General features: G+C 45.4%; 1 protein-coding gene and 2 non-coding genes across 4 annotated transcripts in view; all 3 read right to left on the bottom strand.

The window, feature by feature from the left end:
• LOC143715756 (FGGY carbohydrate kinase domain-containing protein-like) overlaps window positions 1–9,241 on the bottom strand; it is a 47,106-nt gene extending 37,865 nt beyond the window's left edge. The window contains exons 1-7 of one of the 2 annotated variants that reach the window (XM_077207487.1): window positions 8,860–9,019; window positions 4,683–4,874; window positions 4,467–4,578; window positions 4,250–4,401; window positions 4,077–4,165; window positions 2,414–2,529; window positions 2,115–2,243 (exon numbers count right to left, since the gene is read on the bottom strand). In XM_077207487.1, coding sequence (XP_077063602.1) covers window positions 2,115–2,243; window positions 2,414–2,529; window positions 4,077–4,165; window positions 4,250–4,401; window positions 4,467–4,578; window positions 4,683–4,862 — 778 coding nt within the window. In that variant the 5' untranslated portion in view covers window positions 4,863–4,874; window positions 8,860–9,019. Of the gene's footprint in view, window positions 1–2,114; window positions 2,244–2,413; window positions 2,530–4,076; window positions 4,166–4,249; window positions 4,402–4,466; window positions 4,579–4,682; window positions 4,875–8,859 lie in introns of both variants that reach the window. The other variant, XM_077207488.1, reaches the window with a different exon arrangement.
• A 16,325-nt stretch (window positions 9,242–25,566) lies between these two features.
• trnaf-aaa (transfer RNA phenylalanine (anticodon AAA)) lies at window positions 25,567–25,648 on the bottom strand. The gene has a single exon. It is a non-coding gene; the product is annotated as a tRNA-Phe (tRNA).
• A 1,140-nt stretch (window positions 25,649–26,788) lies between these two features.
• On the bottom strand, window positions 26,789–26,870 carry trnas-aga (transfer RNA serine (anticodon AGA)). Its single transcript has one exon. It is a non-coding gene; the product is annotated as a tRNA-Ser (tRNA).
• Window positions 26,871–27,368: the final 498 nt, after the last annotated feature.

Raw genomic sequence — 27,368 nt, forward strand, 5'->3', positions numbered from 1 at the left:
CTCTCAGAGAGGCGGGTTTTCGAGAGACTGAATCCTTGATCGAAGCATTTCAGACACAGAGAGAAAAAAGCTGATGCTGCAGTGGATATTATGAGGAAATTAAAGTGTTCCTGCTTATTCTTGTTGTTTACAGTAGAGGTCGACCGATAGTGGATTTTACAGATACAGATATTTAGGTTTGACCGTACATGCCGATAACCGATTATTCAACCAATATTTTTTTTAAATGGATACTGGATTAAAAACAAACATAACACTCCAGTAAAACAGTGCTGAACTGAAATGTGCTAAATTAAATAAATATATAAATATGAATATATTAAAATGAGAAGTTCTACATAACTAACTATACAGAAAATAATTTAGACATTAAAATATTGCAGATATGTGTTTCTTTAGCTATAACCTAGAAACATAGCCTATATAAATTTCATAGGTAACACTTTGGAAGTCCCATTTGTTAACAAGGATGTATTAGCTAGCTTTCATGAACTATATGCATTATGCAATATATGTTTTACTGCATGTATTAATATTTGAGCAATACAATTGTACCTTGATCATTCATATTAGTTCATAGTACATTAACTAAGGTAATAACAGATAAAATAAAAATTAAAACTCAATTTAAAATGTATTAGTAAATGTTGAAATTAACAAACTAACAATTAATAATACTTATACAACATTTATTAACCTAAGTTAATGCTAAAAAATGTAATCTTATTGTAAAGTGTTACCATTTCATATAAATCCAAAGAGTCATGCTTAAAGATGGCCATTTTTAAATATCTGCAAAGGCCAGAGCATTAAAATTACATAAATGTAGACCTATATTACATGTATAGTCTCTTTGCTTCTATTTTAGAACACATGATGATTGTTTAATCAAAATAACAATATGTGTTGTAGTGATAAAAATATAAAGACCTGATCTATTTAGGAGTGAAGCGGGTTGTCGAAGGTCACACACTCAAACAGAAGTGGAGTGACACCGTATTTAACGCAGTGTAAATGCGCTCATTATGGCCTTGGTTACACTGTCAGTGAAATGAGACCAAGTTTAGATTTTTTGCTCATATGTGACACAGATCGGATGTGTTATATGACTGTGTAAACAGGGAAAAAACGCATGCATTCGGATATTTCGAGAATCTGTTTCAGGCCTCGTTCATATGTGGAAATAAATCAGATATAAATCATATATGTGCCAATGCGACTGTCATGTAAAAGGCAGGATTTTCTGAGGCATTACGTCTCCGCGGTTTAATGACGAGAGACAACCCCGACACGCATCTGCGAAGGGACGGATGGTGTCGTCATAGGAGAGGAATGTGGACACACGATGACACAACATATCAAAAGTTGGCTAGCTCATCCTAACATTTCGGACCCACTGCTTCTCGTTAAAGCCCGCCACAATCTCATGAAAGTGCATATCTATACCACTAATTTTATTTCTCGTGCCATTTACACCAAAATAAGTTTTTGAGTGCATATGATATAAATGAATGAGGCATTTATATAGCGCTTCCAAACAATGGTAATTTCAATAATATGTTCTTTATGGTGTGTAATACGCACGCACTCCACACCCCTAATCCTACCCAAGGGGTTTACAGTGCGTATTATGCACGCAAAACTATTTTTGGCGTATAAATGGCGCGAGAAATAAAATTAGTTACGCACTTTCATGAGATCGTGTTGTATGTTCCCAGCAGTCCCGAGATCTCTCGCACACAATAACTGAAGCACATGCGCTGCTGCGATGATGGCCCTTTTCGTCGTCCTCCGCCTCACAGTCATGCTGATGTTTGGCGAACTTCGCATATATCGCAGAGCTAGCATCAAGCATATTTCGCATTCGTCCATCTGTGCAAGAACCAACTTTAAGCATGCGCGATGTTTCAGATAGTATGTCAAATCGGAAATGGGTCACAATTGAAAAAGACGTGTAAACGGACAGTCAAATAAATTGGATATAGGCAACAAATCAGAATTGGGCATCAAGACCTGCAGTGTAAACGAGGCCATGACACAGTTTTCTCTTCATTTCAAAGAGCCGTGGATGAGCGAGCGCTGCATTAGCACTCAGCTGGTGTGGCGTATCATACCTAACCCTCCTGCGTGTGCGTCTATGAGTGAAGCGGCCACAGCCGTTCCCGGTCTCAGGCCCAGATCTGCAGCCGCCTCTGCGGTCAGTCCTCGTCCTACAGGAGTCCCGGGAATACAAGTCTGCTCACCTGCACACACACACACACACACACACACACACACACACACACACACACACACACACACACACACACACACACACACACACACACACACACACACACACACACACACACACACTATCAGTCAACACGACCGGCTGAACACACACAGACACCTGAGCTTTACTCTCTCCCACCGATTTTACAGTAGCTGTTTTCCATCAGGTCCTCCAAGCCGATGGCGCTCCAGAAGGTGTCGTCCCAGCCTTCAGACGGAGAATACGTCCACTTACAGACCAGAGTACAGAGAGACCTGCATCAGGAGAGCAAGACATGCTGTGTATCACTGCTTGAGCACCTGGCCCTTTGCCCCTTGGTGCCCAAAGAGCCCTTTTGTCAAGGCAAAATTTCCTATCCTTTTTTTGTAATTAAAGGCCCTTTTGTGGATGCCTGCCCAATCTAACTATTAGTAAAATTAATGAATAATTTAGCCGTAAATAAAATGACCCACATGATGACCTTTCACCTGACGAACTCACCCGAATGACACGCCGCACGCGCATTTTTTTATATCGCGCGCACTACCAGAAGATATCTTCAACACCTCGGCTGCTGGTGTATCATTCTCAGCAAAGTGATTTTGAGGTTTGTTTACTTATTATTGTTATTATTTTACAAGAACGACGTGAAGAGATGTTGTTTATATTGCTGTGTGTAGCCTGTAGAAGTAAAGTTAGCTTGCTGTTTGAGGGAGAAAAGTTTTAAGAGTGTCGAGGGGCCTGGTCTTTTTATGTCATTTGACTAAAAACTATTCATACTTTGAACTACTATTATTATTATTACAGTATTTATTTAAAAAATGTCGAGAACCTTAAAAATAATTATCACATTACTAGTAAGGCTTACCATATTTATATTTAAGGCTTTTCTTATTTTTTTCTACCTGCAGGTCTTGGTGTGCAGCAGCTTCTGTGAGCATCTCCCTCACAGCAAAGGCAGCAAACTCACTTAAGGACTTCAGTAAGAATTTACCAGAACAGGCATATCTATATATTTATATCGCTGTGGGCCTCTAGTCAGTCAACGTAGTGTGACTGCGTAGATCTACGTCACACATAGGCTCACTATTGGCCGACGCTGGTCATGTGGGTGATGCGTGTGACATTCAACAACAGAAGCATACGCTATTACACTAGTTAACTGACTCGAGGCCCACAGAGAAGGAAATTAATAGTTGAAATAAAGTCGTTATTTTTGTTTGTTTTTGCGCACTAAAAGTATTCTCATCGTTTGATAAACTTAAGATTGAGCCACTGTATTCACTTGGACTATTTTAACGATGTCTTTAATAACTTTTCGGGGAACAAGTTTCAATCCCTTAGAAGCCTATGGAGGAGTGATCCAGCTCTCAGATTTCATCAAAAATATCTTAATTCGTGTTCTGAAAATGAACGAATGTCTTACGGGGTTGGAACGAGGGAGAGTAAATCCTGACAGAATTTACATTTTTGGGTGAACTATCCCTTTAAACAAGTTTTAGTGTTTTCTTCTTCCCTCATATTTAAAATATATAAAATATTTGTGACATAACTGTATATTTGTTTGTGTTCTTTGTGCAAAAAAGATAAGTGAACCTCAAGGAACATTAAAATCTTTTGTTAAAATCTGCTTTAAAGATTTGACTTGGCTAAAGTGGTTGAAGTGATGGATCTGATTTAAAGAAGTAATTTCATATACATTACTGTAGTCAATTACATATATTGAGCTGCATCAGCAGTTTTGTAGATCTACAACCCTAAAGTTGTTTTATCACAGAATGAATGTCGTCTATGAAACAGTTGTGCGGATCCTGCATCTCACCTGCATAAGGACCCTGTAGCTTTCCAGGATAGAAAGTCTGGAAGGTCAAAGAAATGTGCCGCGTCTTTCCAACAGGTTTCCTGCAGATTCTAACCGCAAAAGAAGAAACAAGCGTCTGAAACACAAGTGTTTATAGTTCTCTCGCTCTTCCTCAGGATCCCAGCGCTCCTCACCTCTTTGAGCCACAGTAGTTTGGGCGGCTGCATTTCGGGCGACATCACCCCGCCGACCCCCTGAAGCACTCTGTGTTTGGTGTGTGTGATCCGAGCGGCTTGTTCTGCGGCCCGGTGGTCCATCCACATCACCACGTTCCTCTCTCGGACGCCTGCAAGTAACACTGGGTCAGAGCGCTGGCTCACGTTCTCCGCATGAGTGATGAACACGCCTCACCTGTGTGATTGACAGCCACGGGCTGGAAGTGCCGATCCAGAGCCACCAGTGAACAGGTGGCATCAAACCCGAGCCCTCGAACACACGTCACGTCAATGTCCTGAGTCACTCTCTGAAAATAAACGCAAACAGCCGTTTGACCAACACAACTCCAACAGAGTCCTAGACAATGATGATGCACAGTTTATGTGCCTGCCGGACAGATGGTCGCCCCACCTTCACGGCCCGGCAGCACTTGCTCCAGATATCAGCTGACGACTGCTCATAATGCTCCGCACGCGGCTCCCAGATGACAACGGGCTCCTCTGCTGTGTGCTTGACCTGACCGTCCGGAGTGACCAGAGCCGCTCGCACACTGGCAGTGCCCACATCCACCGCCACATAATACCTGCTCATCTCACTGGACACCTGCGGAAACACACACACGTGTGCTAAGCACCCTCAAACACAAGCAAGAGCACCCTCAGTTGATACTGTAATAATACATTGTATTTGGATAACAGATTTTGGCCCGAACCCAGAGTAATCCCAGGTTTGGGATAGGACAACTAAGTGAGGAGATGGGGTGGTGGATGGACGCTGGAAAACTGTCATATAACAGCGGTAAAAGCTACTGTATGTATACCTCCTTATGTTAATTGAGTTGCCTGGATGACTCCCATGACAATTACTAGGTTAATTATCTCAAAGTGCTTCTCCCGAACTTTGTTAATAAAACATCATTTCACGAGTTCAGACTTACATATAGGGGTGTGACAGTTATTATATAACCGTGAGACCGACGGTTATAGTTAAACACCGTCATTAGAGCTCTATAACCGCCAAAACCGTGTTATTTAAATTATTTTTACAAACATGTCTTGTTTGTAATGTAATGTTTGTAATTCAGAATGTTTAAATACTAATATCAGCTTACGAGGGAAACGGAGGCGGAGTTAAGTGATGCTTGGCCGGAGACTGCTGCAGGAGATGATTCGAGAGAGGTCTGTGCCACTTTACCGATCAGAGCGCGCGCTGACACGGAGTAAAGCCTTGTTTATACTCGACGCGTCCGCACGAGCGCGAAGATGCGCGCGGCAAAAATGACGCGACGGGTGTGCAAGACCGGTAAAGCCTTGTTTATACACGACGCGTCCGCACGAGCGCGAGTCTCGGCTCACACGTGTGTTTGTGTGTGTGTGTGTGTGTATTTATGTATTATGCACATTTTATTATTGTTCTTCTGTCTTTTACAACTGTTTTAACTATTGTTCTAGTGTAGCGATGTTTCAGACAGTTGTAATTGTATAACTGGAGTGACAAACAACTTGAATGTGAGCCTACATGGTAAATTCAAATTATCCAAGCATGACTTAGGCCCCATCCACACTACTACGTTTTAGTTTAGAAACGGAGACCTTTTGCTACGTTTGCACCTCCCGTCCACACTAAAACGGCAAAAACGAAGACCTAAAACGGAGAAGTTTAGAAACGCTGCCGACCCCGTTTTGCGTTTTGAATCTCCGGAGGGCGTTTTAGTGAAGACGGGTCAAAACGGAGGACTTTAGAAACGATGACGCAGAGGCTCACGCTCGGCTCTCTGATTGGATGTCATACAACGGAAGAAAACGCACAACAACAGCCTGGACTACCAGTTACGTTAGAGCAAGTAAATTCTGCATTTCACAATGCTATAACTGCCTACATGCACCGGAGGCAAGCTATTATTCCAGCGACCTGTGACAGTTCCCGTGTGCAGCGGCGGTATCGACCATACATGGAGCGTCGGTCATGGGTTAAGCCGGGACGAACCAGCACATGGTGGGATAATTTTATCAATGAAGTTGTGGTTCCTGAGGAATGGTGCGAAAACTCTTGAATGTCCAGATCGGCACTTAACAACCTCAGAGAAATCTGAGGAATAATCAATCCGTTTCCTGTTTACACCGGCACGCGCATGCCCAGTGTAGGTGAATGGTCACGTGATCCGCGTTTTCAGTCGTTTTAATGTGGAAGGAGATCAGTTCTAATACGCAGCTCAAACGCTGGTGTGGTCTTCGTTTTAATTCTCCGTTTCTAAACTAAAACGCAGTAGTGTGGATGGGGCCTTAGCCTACCAACCTGTGTAGGAGGAGCTGACTGCTCTTCATCAATACTGCTGTACCTATACTGAGCCGTTTCACTGCTGCTGTAGAAGCTGTGGCTGCCTCTGACTCTTTTCTTTTTTGAAGAAGCTCTGAATATCTCTGCTTCTCTTCATAACTATTCTCTTAACCCTAACCCTGGGGGAAATGTAATTCAATCACTCAATCAATCAGTCAGTCAATTCACTTTTTGAAGTAATAGCTATAACTACAAACGTAAAGCAGGATCATTGTCAAATTGGGTTAGAATCAGTGTGCAAAATACAGGTGTTCGTGGGGCTCTGGAACCCCTTAAATAACAGCTTTGACTCCATTAAAATGTCAAAAAGAAAGGTGTCAGCAATGTGCCTAATTATAGGATCTACAAAGGTTTATTTTTACATAACTAAACTGTTTTTATAACGTACTCGGTTACTAACGTAACCTCGGTTCTCTCTAGAGAGGGAACGAGTACTGCGTAATATCTTACGTTATGGGGAAAACCTCTTTTCCACGAGATATTGAAGCCAAAAATTATCCTTAATTTTGAATTAATGTAAAACGCTGTGCAGCAGCATGCAGATATAGGTTAAGACGGCTTGCGCGCCTATTGGCTGCCCTGCGCCAACAGCAGCAGCCTATCGAGAGTGGCTCTGCGTGACACATATCCAATGGGGGCATTTCACGCCCATTTCATCACGTCCCGCCAGAAAGGGTGTGGTCACGCCCTATAAACATAGCTCGATTAGGCTGGTACAACTGGTTTTCATCTCTTCAGCGAAGCATCACCGCATCGCTGGATCCGGAGTGAGAAGCCACGCCGTCTGAGAAAAAGCACACAGCGGGACGAGCCTTGAGTCTGAAGTCGCTGGCATCGCCGCGTAGCCTTAGAGATTTATTGTGCATTGTTGGCGGCTTCATTGCACTTTGTGAGATCGTGATGAAATGACAGAGCGACAGCATTAGTGATTGTAAAGGGAGCAGTCTTGACTCGCATTCGAGGCTTCAGCCTATATAATCCATTGAATAACACTATTATTTTTCATGCTGCTAAGAGAACCGACGCCAATTGCATGCTGTAAAGTTTCAGAAGTGACCTGGATTCACGCAGCACGGGATAGAAATATGACGCTAAAATAGTAACGCATTGAAGCAATGTAAAGGCACACTAAATTAATAGAAAAATATTTGTAGTATATATATATTTTAAATTCTATTCCAAATATTGGCAAAAGTTATGACTTGTAAATAATAGGAATGTAACGACCAAATCTCACGATACGATAATACCTTGGTGTAAAGACCACGGTACGATCATTATTGCGATATTTAAAAAAAAGAACGAAAGAGTGACAAATGAAGACTTGGAAAAAGGTGCCATATATGTTTATTAAACAATGATTAAACATTACAATGATGTACAAATTAACCATGTAATTTCCTGACTCTTTTTTTTATCCTCATAACTTCTGCTTAGAAGGTATATACACACACACACACACACACACACACACATACAGAGAGAGAGAGAGAGAGAGAGAGAGGGGGGGGGAGAGAGGGGAGAGAGAGAGAGAGAGGGGGGAGAGAGAGAGAGGGGGGGGGGGGAGAGAGAGGGGGGGGGAGAGGGAGAGAGAGAGAGAGAGAGAGAGGAGAGAGAGAGAGAGAGGGAGAGAGAGAGGGGGGGGGAGAGAGAGAGAGAGAGAGAGAGAGAGAGGGAGAGAGAGAGGAGAGAGAGAGAGAGAGGGAGAGAGAGAGGGGAGGGGAGAGAGAGAGAGAGAGAGAGGAGAGAGAGAGAGAGAGAGAGAGAGGGGGGGGGGGAGAGAGGGGAGAGAGAGAGAGAGAGGGGGGAGAGAGAGAGAGGGGGGGGGGAGAGAGAGAGGGGGGGGAGAGGGGAGAGAGAGAGAGAGAGAGAGAGGAGAGAGAGAGAGAGAGGGAGAGAGAGAGAGAAAGAGAGAGAGGAGAGAGAGAGAGAGAGAGAGAGAGAGAGAGAGAGAGAGAGAGAGAGAGAGAGAGCGAGAGAGAGAGAGAGAGAGAGAGCGAGAGACAGACAAACAAACACACACACACACACAGCGACAGACAGACGGACACACACACGGGTTAATATTTGGGTGAACTCCCCTCATTACTGTCATTACGTTAGTTAATTCACTCTCACTACTGTAAAAAGATAAAACTGAATACAGCGCGCTATTTCCTTCATGCAAATTTCATATCGGTTTGCTTCTGCTTTGTTAGTTTATATCGGTAGAATGACTGTAACATTAAGTCTCTCACAGTGAAACTCCTACCTGCTTCGCGCGCGTCTGGAGTAAACGCGTTTACTCTCGTTCACTTCTGCAGGACTTCAGTCAGAGTTTCAGCGACTGAAGAGAAAAACATTCACAATGTACTTTGGATTTTCGCTTACGGCGCTCGAGCGCGACCAAAAAGTACGACCGCGCGAGACTCAATAGCATTTCGTGCCGAGGTCATTATGGGATAGTTAGAATAAAACCCTTTCAAACCCTGCACTCACTGTGCGGGGTTAATGCAGGAATCCTGCAAGACAGAATGAAAATCCTACAGAACAGGATATTGCTGAGCAGGGGCGTTGCTAGGGTCTTGATACATTGGGGGCTTAGCCCAGTCCGCACCACCCGTCCCCGCTTTTGGTAACTACTACTTCTACTCAGAGGCACATAATAATAAGCAATAATATCATCAATGGAGGGTGTGGGGGACCTCCCCCAGGGAACGTTGGGCATTAAACACTTCATTTCCTGCATTCAGGTGCATTTTTTGTAGCATTTTAAATGATAGGTAAAAAGATAGAATGCTTTATTTGTAGAACTGTAACAGCTATTCACAGAAACACAAATAAATAATACATGAATATGAAATAATATTTTAAAAAATGATTATAAAACTATGTATATATACTGTGTATTTAGATATTTATCTATCTATATTTATCTACATCTATTTATACACACACAAACACACACACACACACACACACACACACACACACACACACACACACACACACACACACACACACACACACACACACACTCCAACAGTCTGCTTGTATAAGTCTGGAAAAGGAACTATAGCAGGCATGAAAACGGGCCAGGGGTGAAAAAGGTGAGAAGGATATTACCCCTCTAGGGGGGTTCGGGGGCACGCTCCCCCGTAAGAAAAATTTAAATATTCCATATTTGAAACCATCAATCTGATGCATTTTGAGATGCATTTTTGCCAAACTGGGGAGAGCTGGAGAAACTTAACTTCAGCCATGAGTCAAAAATATTATGGCCTCCGTAGCGTTAGCTAATAATTTTCCACTGGAGCTTTAGCTAGCTGGCTAACGTTGCGTTCTCTCCTGCTGTGTTCAACGACTCAATTCATCAAGCTAAGCCTATGTGAACAAAGCTCCTTTTTAACAGCGCAGTTTTTTTTTTAAATCAAGTAGAATTTCTATAACTCTACCCTTTAACCAATGGCTCTTTCAGGTTCTCTCTCTCTCTCTCTCCTCTGGTGCGCACTCTAAATGCAAGCATATTATTGTAACCACAGTAACTTTGATCTGCTTGAACACATTTTAATCGTCTTTAATACATGATTCCGAAGGATAGATTAAAAGACCTGTTCATTTTTTAAATAAATACAAATTTATTAAATAATAATAATAATTATCAATAAATTACATTTTTTGAGATCCGGGGCTATAAAAAAAAATCCGGGACTGAAGCCCCGAATGCCCATGTCTAAGACGCGCCTGTTGCTGAGTCCTGTAGGTTTGTCCACATACTGTCCTGTAGGATTGATAACATCCCACAGAAATTATAAGCCCTGCAAGATTCAGAATGTAGATTGATTTATTGATTGGTTGATTAAATAAATAAACTAATCACAAACTTAAGGATATAAAACATTTATTACCTAACTACCCTAACTTACTAGCTAGCTATCATATATCCCAGCTAACACAGTTACGTTGTGAAGACGTAACAGGACCGGCCCATATTCGTCTCAATGACCTAACTGGTATGTTCTGAGGAGGTAACATCAAAGGACCGTTTTAGTAGTAACAACGACCAAAATACCACGTAAAAACAACAACAAAAAACACTGCATACATTTAATCAGCATTTATTCAGTGTTACCTGTACTATTGTGTGTATGCACCGCATGCATCAATGTGTCACACACATGTGTGCCTCAAGAATCAATCACCTAGAAAACATTTATATCATTTAATAATCAGCAGTTAGTTAATGACATTCTCCACCTCAAGATAATAAATAATTAACATATAATTTTTAACATATATATATATATATTAAAAGTTAACAAGTTATTGAGAAGTGAAAATTTGGCATATACATTCATTTTAATTAATTTGATCTTACTTTAAGGAAAAAAATACGAAAATTTCAACAACAAAAAAATCAAAAAGTCTTATTTGTTTTCCAAAAGTAGGAGTGTTTCATCATCTTCATCATGCTGCTGCACACATTTTCTCTGGTCTTGCTGCTGCAAAATGAAAAGTAGCTGGTCAATATAATTTATTTAAAATATGATGGTTTCATTGTATTAATCATGTAAGATAACTATAAATATACTATAAATCCAGTAATTGTATTTACTAAATGGTTAAAATCCAGGAAACAAATAAATGCAATAGTGAGTTTATTAGGATTAGTGGATTACAAAATCGGATATAGGGATTACGTGAGAACCGGTTCTCTTCACACTTCATGACAGTAGGTGGCGACATGCACCTATTGATGTTGGTTCGCAACCCGCCATTACACCAAATGAAGAAGGACGGTTGTTCGGCAGTTGTTGAACGATATAAGAAAAAACTCCAGCTGTGCTCTATGTGAGTAACCATGAATTATATTTTTCATTTTGATATTTTATTTGTTGTTAGGATTGTCAGATGTCAACTATATGTAAATTATGACGAGGTGAGATGCGCTAATCATGTTAGCTTATAGCACGAGATCCAAACTTTTGTTTTACCTAAATTACCGTTAATTAGATTCGAATGAGCGGAATTGGAATAATTAACATTCAAACCTACCCCAAGCCTAACTGACCTAAACGACAGACTGTGAAATGCTCCACTCACATGTACAGTCAGATGTTCTTTGTTTGTGCAACTTTAAGTAAATCAAACCAGTGACTAAACGGTCAACTTCACATTGTTTCTACTTTTAGTAAAAGAAAAGTACTAAGTGAACTGAACATTGTCAGGATACAGGCAAGGAGACAGAGGTAAGTGAATCCAAACACAGCTTTATTGAACGTGACACAAGTGCATAGGTGTGTATTCTCAGAGTTCAGGTGCAGATGCGGTGAGGGTCTCTACGTGCGGGGCAGATAACAGGTGAGCAGGTCCTCTTCAGGTTAATTGGATGTCAAGCGGTCACAGATCATTCATACTTGTCTTTTCTCTTTCAGGTGTCGTCGTGGATGAGACAACTCGGCGTGAACACAGGGACTCAGGAAAATACAGGATTCTAGGGAACAGGGATCCAGACAGGAAATGCAGGAAACCAGGACTCGGGTAGGATGTCTGAAGACAGTGGAACAGGAATGCAGAGGTCAGTAATACACAGGTGAGTATACGTTACTTGGTCGGCGATGACGAGGAGATAGACTTTGGGGCAAGCGGGAAATGGTCTGTTCCTGTTGGAGGCTTGACGGTGAATGAAGCTGTGGTGAGTGTTTTTATTCAGAGGCTATTGATTGTGAACAGGTGCAGGTGATTAGAATTCTGGTGAGAGTGATCGTTGTGTTGTGAAGGATGTGGTGTCTGATTGGTTCCTGACAAACATGTAATCTCCCTTTTTTTTAAATTATGTAATTAGAATATAATAACTATTTTATAGAAAACTGCCGCAAAGGAGCTTACATTCTGACAGCTTGCTGGAGCTTAAGTGTGTCTGCCACAATGTCCTCCACTGTTGCTTGCTGGATTCTAGGATTGGACATCATCACTGCCTCTGTAATATTAAATTCCTTAACTATGCAGCAATGGTTAAAAAAGTACTGGTAATACAGGTTTTTTGTGTCACTAACATATAGGACTTGCTCTTCCCTTTCTTCCCCTTCAGACTAAACTCCTTCCACACACTGTAGGAGGCCAGTGCCCGCATCACCCGCCGGGTGTTTTCCCCAGGGTTTGGACCTCCAACAAGACTTAAATGGTGTGTCTACAAGATGGAATACATTTTCAAAATGGTAATAACTTTTGTTATTTAACTTAATTCTAACACTTTTTTGGCATTTCACGGATAGTTCACTATTAACATACCACACTATTCCGAAATGTCTCCTCTTCATTTTTTCTTCGAGAGAGAGAGGAGTTCCTCCATAGTGGCACACACATCAAGGCTCATCTCCTCCACTCGCTGACTAGTCCCATCACCCAGGGCACGAGCACAGTTCATACAGGGCTGCTGTTGAGCTCCTCATCGCCTTCATCTCACTCTCAATGCTGATGATTCTCTGAGTGAGTAACTCAGGAGTTGATCTGGGAGAATCAAGATTGATTCATTCAAATAAAGGTAAAAACTAAGTTTCAAATTATGTTTTGCATTTACCATTCTTCTGGATGTCTCTAGGAGGCACTGGTCTTAATGATGCATCAAGAATGGTATAATCTTCAGGTCTTGCTGGTGTTAGTGTGGTTTGTTTGTTGGGTTTAAATGCTCGGGGAAATGGCAGCTGAGGTTCCACTGTAAATTAGAAGGTAATTACTAAAAAATAGGAACAAACGAAAAACGATGAAATGTACTGGTATTGGTATCAATCAACTAATGAAATTTTGGTATTCTGAAAACCCCCAAACACTTTTTAATATGAAATTGTGCACAAGTGGTAAAGTAAAATAATTAAAACTAAGAAAGGCCTACCAGTTGATGTACAGTTCACCCGGCTCTTCTTTTTGGGGTGAGGTACTGAAGAAGTATCTTTTAAAAAAATGAATAAAAATGATTTTAGAATTACTTTAATTGTTTACTTGTAAACTTATTTCACATGCTCAGGTTCATACCTTCATCAGAGCTGCTGAGACACACTGGTCGTTTTTTTCTCTTGGGAACGTCATCAGAGCTCTCCACAGAAGACTGCACAGCTGCTCTTTTGGACCACTTCTTTGCAGTTTCATAGTCACCTGAAGTAAAAATACAGTGAGTATAATTTAGCATTCCTTAACAGAGTTGCACTAACATTTTGTTTGAATGATCCTTTAAAGTAAAATGAAATACCTGTTTTTGCAAACACTCGGACCCTGTGCCTGGTCCAATTTTTTTTATCAGGTTGTTATTAATTTTTAATTAAAAACCTTTTAATTTTTAATTAAATTATGAAATAAATATTGTAGAAAATGAATTCAAACTATAATATGAAAGCAAGAGTAACTAAAAATCTGAACCAGTTTCAGGCTCCACATACAGTACAGGATCGTTTGGGGGAAGTGTGTGGGCGCGGGCGCTGCCGGAGCATGGACACTGCACCGGAGTCGAACTGTTGCAGAGAGGTCAACCTGGAACATTTATTGATCGGCGAAAATGCATCACCATGCACCGTTCATTTCGGATGCTGTGCGGTGAGAGAGACATGTTGGAGGAGGCTATGCTATCTCTAAGGGATGTCCGAGCTGAGACGCTGGAGCGCCCCATAAGTAGCTGGTATGTAACAGTGTATTTTACGAATTGGTAACTGGGCTAGGCTAGGCTAACTTATATCCTCTTCTCAGACTGTTAAGGTTAACAGCGTACCGGCAGTTCACTATTTGGGCGAGGGGGCATTTGGGAAGGAGGAATAGGATTCCATTCCCATCCTGTGCAGTGAACTAACGTTACATCTTTTCCCCTGAGCTGAACATCAAGGATTCTAGTATGCGTTGGACTTGTAGCTAAATAAAACATTTGATGTCAGACGCTTCATGTACTCATTGACGTTTTCAACACATCTGTCTCTCGTACCTAGGATTAAACACTAGAAATCACGACTAGAATAATTTTGTTGACAAGGCATGGGGTAGAGAGAAGCTAGCTCTGCTAGTGTTGGTTGGCAACGGAGTACCCACTAAACAACATGATGTCCAAAAGACGTCTTTTCAACGTCTTTGTCACATAAGTCGGACGTTGAAAAGACGTCCACTGAGGAGCCAGAATGAACGTTTTTATGACGTCTTTTTTTGACATGTTCTGCACGTGCGATATAGACGTCCATCGAACCTTCGTACCAGTTTAAAAACTAGTTCAAATGTGGCCATTGTGGACATATTTTCAACATCATGTTTTATTTTAAGTAACCATTGTGGTGATGAGTGTTTGCTTTAGTTGGGCTCTTGGTCCCAGTTCTTCTTACTTTAACTTTACCGTGGCTGTTGTAACTGTGTGTTTGTATAACACCATTGTTGTGGCAGAGAAAGCCAAGAAAAAGTAAGATCGACTGTCATCAGCTCCTCGTTGATGATGATAAAATCATCACAAAGTGAGCATTTAATGTTGTGTTTAGACTTTTGTCTTTATATCAGGCATTTATAACCACCAATCTTGTGGAGCTGCATTATTTGGTCCAGTACCATTAGATTGATCACTTATTTGAAGGTGGATAAAAGAAAAGCATGTTTACACAATGTTATGAGAAAATGCATCATACAGTCAAACACAGAGATCAAGATTTTGCGTATGATTCACAACAATGGTGACAATAAAAAAAAGCTTCATGCTGCAATGCATGATGGGTAGCTTTCAAAGTACAAAACATCCTTGATTCCCAAGCTTTTTTGTTTTGGTTGTCACCGTTGTTGTGAATCATATGCAAAATCTTGACGTGTGTGTGTGTGACTATGTGATACATTTGCTCAAAACATTTTGTACACATGTTTTTATCCACCTTAAAATAAGTGATCATTTTAATGTTACTGGTCCAAATAACGCAGTTCCACAAGATAGGTGGTTATAAATGCCAGATATAAAGACAATAGTCTAAACACAACATTAAATGCTCACTTTGTGTTGATTCTGTCACCATCCGCTAAGCACTTTCCGTTTTTCTGCCAACTCGGTTTTTTCTCGAAAACCTGGAGGACACAGCCCATTCAGAGCTTGTATTTTGGTACCATCCATAAGTCTGCCCAACCCATTCTTTCAGTAGATGCTCTCATACATCATGGTGGAATTGGCCATTTATGAACCCTAAAGCTCTAAGGTGTCCTATTCCTAAACTGATTGAGCTTTTGCATCAATCATTGTGTCAAGCAAAGGTATGCAGAGGCGAGATGGCTCGCTGGGCCCTACCACCTTGGTGATAGCTCGCTGGAACCCGAGGTGTAGATATGCCTTGAGCTGGGCACCAAACTTGTGCTTGCTAAGGCAGCATATATACTAAAATTGGATCGATACAGAGCAGATTAACATGGCCCCTGGGAAAAGCTCAGCCATCGTTCTTCTCTGTTGTCGCGCATGCGCATTAGTGCCTTCGCGCATGCCCAGTCGCACAAACGCGGTACAAACGAGACACCATCAAAACGCAGGATCGAATCCCGACCGAAGCACAAATATTAAACATTACATTACACACTATTATATTCATATTATGCCTATTTCATGTGTATGCATAAAAGTAACATGCTGTGTATTATTTGTTTCACCTTTTATTCAAATCTGTTGTGTTAAACATTATATTGTATTTATATTGTGTCACCTTATTAAAATGTATGTTAAATAATATATTGTATTCATATTGTTTCCCCTTTTTATATTGTTTCACCCTTTTCTGCATAGATATATTGTATTTATATTGTTTTACCTTTTTCTGCATATATATTACAATTTGTTATGTTAAACATTATATTACATTTATATTATGTCAATAATTTTATTTCGATGTATAAATAAAAGTTACATGCCGTGTATTATTCGTTTCACCTTTTTCTTCAGTAAAAAAAATATCAATTAAATATCTGTTGTTGTTGATGTTGTTGTTGTTGTTGTTGATGATGATGATGATGATGATGATGATGATGATGATGATGTATAGATGCAGAAAACACCAAACACAGCAGCAGTAGACTACAGTGTGAAATAGATTATTTATTTCAAACTACAATACAATAAAACATGATGATGATGATTTTGATGATGATGATGATGATGATGATGATAGTAATAATAATAATAAAAATAGAGCATCAGAGCAGACACATGGCATAAATATTCTGGGGCGAGATGCAGAACAGTGGTAGTGATGCAGAACAGTGGCACAAGGCTTCATTCCTCTTATTTTAAACCACATAAATCACAGCAGACAGACGCATAGTATAAGGGCTCATTACACACATGCATGGATACATAAAGCAGCAGCATACAGTGTGAAGTACCAACGCGGCGGCAACAGAGCCAGTGGCAACTGGACGTAACTCCAAAGACAGTGACCACATTATTGAACATACCCACATGTCCAAAAGGCCTATGTAACTTGTCAACGCATAAAATCACAACAGCACAAATGCATGACAATGTGTTATACAGGTGTGAATGTGTTATACAGGTGTAAATGGGACAGACAATGTTTTCTTTTCTTTTTCTTAAGCCATATGATAGGCAGCATACACACACAGTATAGGCCCGTATAACTTGTCAGTGCAAAGAATCAGAATAGTACAAAGGCATGGCAATGTTGTACAGGTGTGAATGGGATACACAATGTTTTTTTTGCTGTAGAAAAGTTGTGGCAGGTGTGGACCGGTGTTTGTAGGAAGCCTCCACACCGCGGCAAGGTCCCGGTCCTTGTGGAGGGTAAAGTCAATGTCTTTAAAAAACAAATAAACACTGAAACAACTATATACACCTGCCCCAGCGAGAATGCGAAATCAGTCCGGGGCTCGACCCTGGTCCTTCATCTCCCTCAGTCAGTCCTCCACACTCTTACCCGCCGCGGCGGCAGAGCAAAAATGTACATTGCCGTAGCGGGTGTGTCCGGTCTCCCTCCGCTTTGGCTGGCCGCATCTCCTGCACTTTTGTTCTTGTGGCACGCCGGCCCGGGCAGCGACGACTGCTCCTGCCGCTGCCCTCTGCTCAGCCCTCTTCCTCCTCAGCCATTCAGTTTTGTACGAAGAGCGAGGCTGAGGAGGGGGAGCAGGAGGTGGTGCAGGCAGCCGAGGGCCGGCGTGATGTGCGGCGGCCAGCGGCAGAGAGAGGACGTGTGGGGCTGGCGTTGTCCGAGGGAGCGTTGGGATGGGGAGCACCCTCACACTCTGCTGGGGCAGTGAGAGGTCCAGAAAGAGAGGCTGTGTTGCCGGAAAAGGTCCTGTTGCAGCTGCAGCAGCTGGTGGTATGGCCAGGACAACAGCTGAGGGGGCATGCGGTAAAGGCGCCAGTGGGCGCACTGGCGCTGGCAGAACAGGCACCGGTGCTGCCACAGCCGGTGCTGCTGCCAGAGGTCCCGCCGCCCTTGGCGCTGCCGTCCTCGCCTGGCCTGTTGCTGCTGCCGGAGAACGATCCACCGCTGTTGCTGGGCACGGCGCCGAACCCGCTGCCGCTGCCGCTGGTGGTCGTCCCTCTGCTGCAACGCCTGAAGCTAGCACAGTCCTCTCCTTCTCCCGCTGCATCCTGGTGAACCTGAAAACGGATTTCAACGTAGTGTTTTAGTTACATGTTCAATTTTGAGAGCATGCCATTCAAGCATGTCATTACCATAACATCAAAAGCATCAAACATACAATAGCGAGAGAGTCCTGGCGTTCAGCTCAAAGAGCTGTATGGGCGCCCGAGCCATCAGCCTCTGGTGGCCCAGCACAAGGTCCCGGATGTGCTGGTACCGAAGCAGTATGCTGTCCCACCGCGACCTCCGGGGCACCGCGCGCACGGCTGCCCGAGGGGATCAAGCGGCAGAGCTGGGTGCATACTGCCTCTACCAGCCGGCTTGCGCTGGGACTGCTGGCAGGTCCAAAGGTCTCTCCGACCAGGCAGCTGTGGACAATGGACAAAAACAATGACAGATATGAGCATGATAATGGGCAACATTACATAAAGCAGCTTGTTTGTACACCAGGGAAATGTATGATGGAAGCGTAGCTTTACCGTCTCAAGCTTTCCACACCAGGTATACTGGTAGGGCTTGGCTTGGCTGCCATGAAGCGCCCCTGAGCTGGCCTGTCCCTGTAGCGGGGAGGGTAAACTACTCGGGCCCTGTCGTACGGTGACAGGGCCTCGTAGAGCCTGATAAGCTCGTCTACCCTCCCCTCGGACAAGGTCGGGTCGTGACGCAACCCCACCAAGGCCGTGGCCAACTGGACCACGGCCAGGTACCCCGGCTGGTCATCCGGTCCTCTGTAGTCCTGCAGACACACAAGAAGAGATAGAAAACAATAAGTCAGTTGGATGGAACAGAGCGAGCGCAGTTTTTGGTGATGCGAGATGCACTGCAGTCGCAGACCACAAAGAGGTGGCGTGCTTACCTCAGCAGCCTGCTGAGGCTCTGGCGAGGACCGGCCGGGGGAGTGGGGTGCGGGCTCGGGGGCACCGGTCGGACTGGATGGCTCGGGCGCGGGTGCGTCAGCCGGTCGCCCTGACCGCGGGTCCGTCTGAGGAGCTGGGAACTCGCCAGGCACGTGCAGGGTGAGGTCCTCCACCTCCTGCGGGCCGTCGGCGAGCTCGTCATCCTCGACGAGTTGGGGAACGTCCCCCCCCCCGCGTCCGGAATGTCAGGGTCCAAGCTGACGTCCTGCAGCACTCTGCCCGTCTGGGAGTACAGGTACTCGATGCCGATGAGTTCCCCTGAAGTACAACAACACAAATCGCATCAGTCAGTCTGGTACAAATATCATTCAGTGTGGACAGGTGTAAGCGCGGTGGCTTGAGTGTTCTTACCCGTGTACTCCCTGGGCTTGGTGTGATCCTTGACCACATTCGTGCCAAGCACCCTTTGGCTGAGCTGGTCAAGGGAGTGCTGCAGGGGGCCATTGTAGGAGCGGAGCAGCGGCCGTCCCTCCTGTGCCACGGACGCCGCCCTGTCGGCGTTCCACCGCGTCAACCCCTCCAGGAGAAATGCTTGGAAGTGCCAGGGATTGGCACTTTCTCCTGAGGAGGAACACAGATCTGTTTAGCAGTTTATTCAGTGCACACAATGTGAATGACAGCGAGTCGATGACAGTGAAAGATTGACATGACAGTGAAGCATGTGAAACATACCTGGAATGAAGCGGTTGAGATGCAGGTGGAACAACTCCAGGGACGTGGAGCCTCGTGCACAACGGTACACCGGCAGGCTGATCCCCCCCTTGGTCATCCTGCCGGTCTCAGTGTACAGCTCCACGCCCGGCGGGTCCTGGATGCAATGGAGGTGGCGCCGCTGCTCCGTCCAGATCTTCTGGATGCGGTCTTGGTCCAGCAGGGAAATCCCCATGGTGTCTCGTCCGTTGGCACCGCCGAAGGTTTCCAGGAGGTCACCGATCAGCCGCTCCGTCTCCGCCGCTCAACGCATGCGGCGACGGCAATGGAGAGCCATATTCTTGCGGCTGACGTGCCTCCACACTCCGGCGTCGGACGAGAAGGTCATCCCCTGCGCCTCAAGCATCCTCTTCTTCGCCTTGAGCAACCGGGCTGCGTCCCCTGGGTCCCACAGGAAGATGCACGAAGACAGCTGCTGCAGGAAGGGTTTATACAGCTGGTGGCTCTCGGTGGTGACACCTGTTATGGAAAAATGCATGTTATATCAAGTTATGGAACCATGATGTCTCTTACTGTGATGCTGTTTGTTTAATTATTGTTTTTGCCACAACGCACCTGACGCGAACCGCCGCATCAGGTGCCAGATGTCCAGCCGGACCACCAGCTTGTCCCACTTCCCGAACATGTCAGCTGTCTTGGATCCCCCGTGGGACGAACAACAGTCCCGGTCGACGTAGAGGAGCTGAGGCGGCTCCACCCCAGCGTCCCGATACTGCCGCATTAACCCCGCAGCCATGGGCAACAGGCCGGCACCCTCTGCGTCCGTGAGCACGGACATGAGCACCTGTCCGTGCTCGTTGCCGACGTTCGTTGCCCACGCTGCGGTCTGGGCAGCAGCACCGGCGAGCTTCCGGGTCACCTGTTTGAAAGAATAAAGCATCTCAGTAAGGCTGCACGCACATAGCCAGAGCGTGATACTCCGCACCACATTTATATACATATATATTTATACATACATAGCACCACATTTACCTTCTTGGTCGAATCCATCTTCAAAACCGTTCCAAAGACGGAGGTGACCTGGGCCTTCACGTCCTCCAGGCGGGAGAGGATGTCGTGGCAGTACACCATTAATAGCCACGCGTACTGGGGCACGGGTGGCGGTTTTGGTGGTGGGGTGCACATGCGCACGACACCTCGCGACATGAAGGGCTCCATGACGCTGAGGTAGTGTATGGACCGCCGCATCCAGGCCTTTGTGTGTGCCTCACAGAGTTTTTTGTACAGCTGCGTGGCGCTGTTCCCCCGAGTACGCTCACGCAGCTGGATGATTACCCGCCGGTCGCAGGCAAGCCTACAGAGAGGAGCACATCATGTGTTACAGAAGAGCCACACACAGACACACTGTGACAGTGTTCAGACAGGTACTTACTTGTAGGTGAGGATTGCCGGCAAGAGGGCGCCACACACAGACACACTGTGACAGTGTTCAGACAGCTACTTACTTGTAGGTGAGGAATGCCGGGAAGAGGGCGCCACAAACAGACATACTGTGACAGTGTTCAGACAGCTACTTACTTGTAGGTGAGGATTGCCGGGAAGAGGGCGCGATGCCCCTCTCCCAGCTGACCCACGACCTCCTGCGACCAGGCAGCTACCTTCCTCTTACACCGACGGCACTCCAGGTACTCGGTGGCCATCAAGTACCAGCCGTCGATGTCCAGGACCCTCCGGATGGTCCTGTAGAGCCCACACTTGGTGAGGGCCCTATTACAGCATGTTGGCCGGACGCCCCACAGACACAGTGGCGTCCAGAGGAACAGCCGACACGTGAAGTAGGCAGCTGGTGAGGCGGGTGGCTGAGTGTAACTCGGCCGGGGCTGAGGGGGGTCCCACCACAGCTTGAGGTATGTGGTGAGTTTGGTCCTCCCCTCGCTGTCTGTCTTGAACAGCTCCCGGCCGATCCACTCCTGCTCTTCCACGGTGAGAGCTGTCCGCCAGCTCTCAGGCAACCGGGACTGTGAGGGAAAAAAACAACACAAACAAACACACTGTAAGGAGGCTGAGAGGAGGTGCTACATGCAGTTTGACAGTCAACTTCACTGAGTTGTGCCGTCCATGAGTACGGGCACGGTGTGTTAGTGTGTGTGTGTTTGTGTGTCTGTGTTTGTACCTCAGCCGAAGCAGGAGTGGGCATTGCGGGCTGCTCCACTTTCCTCTCCTTCCTCTTCCTCTTCGCCGGCGCTGGTGCCAGGGTGGCCTCCCCAGATGGCGTCTCCTCCACGGAGACGCGACGGGGCTCCTCCCTGGTCAACGCCAGAGCCCGAGCCGGAACCGCGAGCGTAGGTGGAGCAGCCGCAACTCGAGGTGGTGGCGGTGGGGGAGGGATGGAGGACAATGCCGGAGGAGGTGGAGATGGAGGCCTCACCACCAGCGGGAGAGTCTGAAGGACCTGTACGTGAGCTTCAGACACATTCACACACAACAAAATGGCATCAGCACAATGATAGTCATGGGGCAACACACAGGCAGGCAAGACTAAGTGAGTCTGAGTGTTAATGACGTGCAGCATGCCAGTGATTAGATGACGTGCAGAATGCAAGTAATTAGATGACGTACAGCATGCCAGTGATAGGGCAGATGGTTTAGTGCTACAAGGTGAATGTAAAGAGATGCAGCAGGGCCAAGGGAAGTAGACGTGAAGGTGGTTAAGCAAATCTACATTGCCACTACGTTCTACACATCTACCACCGACAAAGACGGCTACATTACCTGCCAAACCTACCTTTGGTCTTCAAGCATCAGCTGTAGAGACCAGTAAATGAAACCATTACAGTTAATACAAAATACCGCCAGAAGAATATATATTGAGGGGCAAATGTTACAGTGTGACACGTCCAGTGTGGTGCCAGTTACCCGTTTCTAAGTCAGTGGCCATCTGGACCAGTTCCTCGTCCGTCACCTCTGTGGGGGGTGGCTGCGGAACCGAGGGGCGCTGGTCTCTGACGGATGTAGACACCGCTGTGGGGTGGGAGGGCAATGGTTAGTCAATCCTGTACACTGAACCTCTGTTGTGTTAAAGAGAAAGAAAGAGATCTACCTGGAACTGCAGGCCGTGCTGGTGTTGTCATCAGCTTCCTGACATTGGCCTGCAGCTCACCTGGGGCCATTGGATGCCTTCCCAGTAGGGCCGAGAACATGGGAGCGATCGGCTTGCGAGGCGGCAGCGTGGTGGAGGCAGCGGCCTTGCTGGGGCCACTGCTGGTGGTGGTGGGGGTGCTGCTGCTGCTGCTGCTGGTGGGAGGTGGGGGGGTAGCAGTCACCTCTGCCGACCGCTCCATGTCTCGGTCCAGGATGTACTTCCTGGCGGCGTCCATCGAAGTCCCAGGCTGCGGTGTCTTCAGCCGAAGCCACTTGACAAAGCTGCAAGACAATGATCAAAGATTAACACGCATATCAACAAGTCACAGCACCCTGTCAACAGTCCACTGCCCTTCACCACAACAGGACTTACGTCTGGTGCTTCTTCTCATTAGACTCGTACAGGTCCTTCAGGGTGGCCTCCTTGTAGTCCCCAAAGCCAACAAGCGCCCTCGCCCTCACACCCGGGCTGAGTGGCGCGAGCCCGGGCCTCCTCGTGCACCGGGCGAGTGCGTCCTTGTTGGCCATAAGGGGGCTGTCGGAGGCACTTTTCTCCCGCTCCCGCTGGTGGCTGGCAACCAACTGCGTGGTGTAGCCCACGTCGTTCTCCAGGAGCCAACGGAATGTTTGACCCTGGTACTTGCCAAACTGGATGTTGTGGCAGCCCAGCACCAGCATGTGGTCACCAGGGTCACCGCCCTTGGAGACGACGCGGGCTTGGGCCTCCTTCTCCACCTCCTCCGGCTTCTTGGCCCTCGCAGCAGCGGCGGTCCCGCGTGGCCCCTTAGCGGCGATGAAGGCCACCGCCTCATCAGAGGCCCGCAGGACAAGCTGCTGCGAGGCCGTCAATTTAAATTTAGCAAAAACCATCTCTACAATGACACAGCACAGCATTAAGCAAGCATTAGAGGTTAAACTACATGTTAATTGCCATATTAACAGGAATATCACACATAAGATTAATGATATACTAGTACTATACATTCACTATTGAAATATTAACGTTAACAAATTAACATAACGTGACACAACAGGTAAATAACCCCAGGGTTAAACAAACAGGCTTATTGTTAATGCATAAAACATACACTTAAACTTTATATTTTGATTTCACGTGGTGATATTATAATCGTAAGGGTCTAAAGATACTAACTGTATGGTCTTTTCATCATTTAATTTTGTTTTCAGAGATCGTCACATGTTGTCCCGTTAATTTCCAATGCAATGGATTACATTACATTACATGCTAGCGATCTCTCAAAATGTATTTAATCTTTGATCAGACTACCTGGTTATCTTCATTAGACCATGTAGATGTAGTTACTACAGTTTAGAGTCGAAATTCAAAGTGTAAATATGGTTTAAATGTGTTAACCGGACGCCTGACGTACGTTAACGTATCTTTAAATAACGTTATCAAAACCAGCGATTGACAGCATAATACATCGACAAATTCCATGTCAGTACATTGTAAAAGTACTCTGGGAAGACAATGTTATGTCAGTACATTCGTAATATTCTATTTATTTTAGTTTTACTCACTGACTCAGTCGTTGACTCGTTGTCAGTTGCTATGGTGGTTGCTATGACAAACGCTTGATTATACTAACCGCTGATTGGCCCAAAACGCTCGACAAATGCTTGAGTATACTAACCGTTGATTGGCCCAAAACGCTCGACAAACGCTCGACAATACGAGCTGCTGATTGGCCCAAAACAGAAAACGCTCGACAAACGCTCGACAATACGAGCTGCTGATTGGCCCAAAACCGAAAACGCTCGACAAACGCTCGACAATCCGAGCTGCTGATTGGCCGGCATCCAGAGAACATTGCTAGGCACAGAGCGAAAGGATGACATGCAAATACGTGAAGCGCTCCATATTTTTGCAGCTGTGATCAAAGCCTGCTTCACTGGACTTGATTCATCCCCTCCTGCCACTCTTTGTTTTCATTCTTGTTCTCTTGGTTCAAGAACTGGTGCATCTCCAATGTCTATAGCGCACTCAGTTTTCCTGCCAACTCTTTTTTTTAATGCTTGTACTCTGGGGCCATCGACGAGTGTGTCCACTCCCTTTCTTCAGCAGATGCCGTTGAGGAACAGGGTTTGACCACAAAGGCAATATCTCCAACCATATACACGCACCATATTCTCTCTGAAGCAAGATTCTTCCGAAATAAATAGGAGCGTTTCGTTTTCAGTCTTTTCTCTTAGGGTTCGAACCTGAGAGCTTGTGCTTTCAAAGAAGGTCCCAGTTTCAATTCACTCGAACATCCAGAGCACATCAAGGGCACGCGCCGTGCACAAAAAGACAATTCTGAAGGAAGGGGTGAGGAGAGGTGGTGACATGGAGCTCAATTTCAATGGCACCCAGAAAATCTTGCTGTGACCCGGATTCGACCCAGGGTTGCTGCGGCCACAAGACAGAGTACTAACCACTATACGATCACGGCGAGCTACCGGTCTACCCGACGTGTCCCTAAATACAAAGGGGCCTTGTCATCTTTAGCTGGCAGAAAAAACTGTTTCTTACCAACATAACTCTTTTCAAGGGTAATCCTGTAACAGTGACTCTGGAGAAGAAGTCACTGAAAGAAAAGGATTCTGTTTTTCCTTTTATAAAGTTTAAGCTAGGCCTCCAGGAGGTTACAAACTAAAGCAGGCGCATGCTGTCAACGTAGTCGGTAGGATTCGATCCTGCACGGGGAGACCCCAATGGATTTTTAGTCCATCGCCTTAACCACTCGGCCAGGACTACAAGCTGGCTGAAAGGGGCATGTCGTTTGTGGATTGGTGCCTTGCAGCATCGCTGCCGGAGGCCAGTGTAGATCAGCAAGAACTCAACAACAAAACGTACCGCTCCACAAAAAGACGCTCGTTCGCCCGAACAGGGACTTGAACCCTGGACCCTCAGATTAAAAGGCTGATGCTCTACCGACTGAGCTATCAGGGCTCTTGCTCAAGAAGCGTGCGTGCTGCGTGGGAACGCACAGCAAAATGAATCGTATTGGCGCAGAAAAAAGAGTGTCCTCCAATGCATTGCGTTTCCTTCTTCGAAGATTCAGAATGGCCGTCAAAACGTCTGCTATGTCAAAATATATTTGCAAATTAGTGGGAATGCAGCCTATTAGACTGATGATAATAGTCATTAAAGGAAAATAATGCTAGGAAAAAGAACAAAAACTCACTGCTACTTGTCTGGAAAGCCTCTTCACACGCTTCAATGCTGTTGACTTGCCGCGCTCTTATCGTTATTGTAAACTTGTGTCAAAGGCGCAGTTGTTTGTAGCAAATAGCAAGCCCGCGACACTCTAGGTAACAGCCAGCGAGTGTACTGACACCTAGCGATTAGAAAATATACACGCACCATATTCTCTCTGAAGCAAGATTCTTCCGAAATAAATAGGAGCATTTCGTTTTCAGTCTTTTCTCTAAGGGTTCGAACCTGAGAGCTCGTGCTTTCAAAGAAGGTCCCAGTTTCAATTCACTCGAACATCCAGAGCACATCAAGGGCACGCGCCGTGCACAAAAAGAGTAGTCTGAAAGACGGGGTGAGGACAGGTGGCGACATGGAGCTCAATTTCAATGGCACACAGAAAATCTTGCCGTGACCCGGATTCAAACCGGGGTTGCTGCAGCAACAACGCAGAGTACTAACCACTATACGATCACGGCGAGCTACAGGTCTACCCGACGTGTCCCTGAATACAAAGGGGCCTTGTCATCTTTAGCTTGCAGAAAAAACTGTTTCTTACCAACATAACTCTTTTCAAGGGTAATCCTGTAACAGTGACTCTGGAGAAGAAGTCACTGAAAGAAAAGGATTCTTTTTTTCCTTTTATAAAGTTTAAGCTAGGCCTCCAGAAGGTTACAAACTAAAGCAGGCGCATGCTGTCAACGTAGTCGGTAGGATTCGATCCTGCGCGGGGAGACCCCAATGGATTTCTAGTCCATCGCCTTAACCACTCGGCGACGACTACAAGCTGGCTGAAAGGGGCATGTCGTTTGTGGATTGGTGCCTTGCAGCGTCGCTGCCGGAGGCCAGTGTAGATCAGCAAGAACTCAACAACAAAACGTACCGCTCCACAAAAAGACGCTCGTTCGCCCGAACAGGGACTTGAACCCTGGACCCTCAGATTAAAAGTCTGATGCTCTTCCGACTGAGCTATCAGGGCTCTTGCTCAAGAAGCGTGCGTGCTGCGTGGGAACGCACAGCAAAATTAATCGTATTGGCGCAGAAAAAAGAGTGTCCTCCAATGCATTGCGTTTCCTTCTTCGAAGATTCAGAATGTCCGTCAAAACGTCTGCTATGTCAAAATATATTTGCTAATTAGTGGGAATGCAGCCTAGTAGACTGATGATAATAGCAATTAAAGGAAAATAATGCTAGGAAAAAGAACAAAAAGTCACTGCTACTTGTCTGGAAAGCCTCTTCACACGCTTCAATGCTGTTGACTTGCCGCGCTCCTATCGTTATT

Source organism: Siphateles boraxobius, unplaced genomic scaffold (assembly GCF_051911475.1).
Source record: "Siphateles boraxobius isolate OS27281-9 unplaced genomic scaffold, OSU_SipBor_1 6, whole genome shotgun sequence".
Taxonomy (NCBI): domain Eukaryota; kingdom Metazoa; phylum Chordata; class Actinopteri; order Cypriniformes; family Leuciscidae; genus Siphateles; species Siphateles boraxobius.